Raw genomic sequence first — 1,803 nt, forward strand, 5'->3', positions numbered from 1 at the left:
ACGTGGTCACTGGGAGAGACTGGGATGGACTGGGAGAGTGTGAGAGACAGTGGGATGGACTGAGATGTGCTGGGATGGACTGGGAGGGGGCAAAAGGCCACGGGATGAGCACAGGGAGGGCTGAGGGGTCTGAGGTGATTCCCAGGGAGGGTTTGAGGGGCTCCAGGGTCATTCCCGGGGCAGGGGCCGAGGGGACCCGCTCTGCCCCACGCTCACCTCTCCTCTGCACGCTGAACGGGGTGTACGCCTTGTAGTAGTACCGGCAGTGCGTGTCCACCGCAGCCCGTCTGCGCTCCATCGATTCTGGGAGGCTGTTCCAGTACCTGGCCTGGATCTCCCCATACGGGGTGTCTCCCACATAGACCCCCACATCGCTGTCGAAGTGGGCGTACTGCTCCTGGTTGTAGATATTCCTCACCACGAGCCTCACCCGGTCGGTGCCATTGATGAAGTGACACTCACACTTTGTAATCTCCTGGAACACCCCTGTGTGTGCAGGACACGGGTCAGGGGGTGCCCCGTCCCCCCCCATCATCCCCCAGCCCCTCACAGCAGGGTGGGAGCTCAGGGGGCCACCCCGGATCCCCCTTTCCCACCCCCCTCTGCCCCACGGACGCCCCAGCACCGGCTCTTGGCTGGGGGGAACCCCCCATCAGCCCCCCGGGGATGGACAGGGGGGTTGGGGACCCCCCAATGCGGATCCGACCCCCCCAGAGCCCCAGGGAACCGCTCCAGGGCTCAAGGAACACCCAGGGACCCCCATGGCACCCCTCTGCCTGCTCTCCCACACCCCCTTTCCCCCTCTCCCACCCCTTTCCCACCGGCCCCACAATCCCCAGACCACCCCGAGCTCACTTTTTTCGGGCTCCCACTCCCCTCCTACTAATTCCGGGGCTCCCACTCCCTCTTTTCTCCCCTCTTGTCCCCCCTTGCCCACCCCACCCCCCTGCCCGCCCCCCCCGCTCACCCGACAGCTCCTCGCCCGCAGCCGGGGGGGCTCCCAGCACCACCAGCACCGCCAGCACGGCCCCAGCTCCCCGCACACGCTCCATGCCCAGCGCCGGACAGCTGCTGACACCCCAAAACCAGCCGGGCGGGGACGTTTTGGGGGTTTTGGGTGCGCTCTGATTCGCTGAGGGCGCAGTTGGGGGCACTTTTGTGGCCTGGTCCTCCCGGCGACTGATGAGTCATCAGCGCGGCGCGCTGGGATTGGGCGCGGGCGGCGTGGGCGCTTTGGGATTGGCTGAGGGCCGTTGGGGGCCCCCGCGGCAGCCCCGGGGCCTTTGGGGGGTTCGGGGGGGTCCGTGGCTGCGGGGGAGGGGGGAGCTCCAAAAATGGGCATTCAGGGAGTGCAGAGAATTGGGAAGCTTTACTGGGAACACTGGGAGCAGCCGGCTGGTGTCAGAACAAAAGCAGGTACAGGGGGACACACGACCCTCCCAAAATAAGCACGGGGATGGATTTGAGGATCCAGGCTGGGCCCCCTCAGCCCTCCAAGGACCCCCCCAGATCCCTTCTCAGCCCTTCCATTTCCCCACAAAGCCGCTCCCATCCCCAAAATGCTCCCCCAAACTCCCTCCCAGTTGCCCCCAGGACTCCTCAAAGCCCCTCTCAGCCCTCCCAGCACCCACCAACCTCCTTCTCAGCCTCTCCATTCCCCCCCAGACCCTCTCCCTTACCCCCCAAACTCCCTCCCAGTTCCCCCCAAGGCCCCCAGAGCCCCTCACCCCCCTCCCAGTGTCCCCCCGGTGCTGAGGGGGCCGGGCCGTACCCCAGTCCCGGCTCAGGGGGTGCTCCAGGCTG

At 66.8% G+C, this 1,803-nt stretch overlaps 1 protein-coding gene across 1 annotated transcript; it reads right to left on the minus strand.

The window, feature by feature from the left end:
* Positions 1-216: 216 nt before the first annotated feature.
* LOC113981173 (HLA class II histocompatibility antigen, DR beta 4 chain-like) lies at positions 217-1,104 on the minus strand (the record flags this gene model as incomplete). The annotated part of the gene is made up of 2 exons (XM_027708416.1): positions 968-1,104; positions 217-486 (listed from the first exon to the last, which is right to left on the minus strand). Coding segments are annotated over exons 1-2 (355 nt in total), but the record flags the coding sequence as incomplete, so codon positions are not given.
* Positions 1,105-1,803: the final 699 nt, after the last annotated feature.

This window comes from Neopelma chrysocephalum, unplaced genomic scaffold (genome assembly GCF_003984885.1).
Source record: "Neopelma chrysocephalum unplaced genomic scaffold, ASM398488v2 Primary Assembly neopelma1_96223, whole genome shotgun sequence".
Lineage (NCBI taxonomy): Eukaryota > Metazoa > Chordata > Aves > Passeriformes > Pipridae > Neopelma > Neopelma chrysocephalum.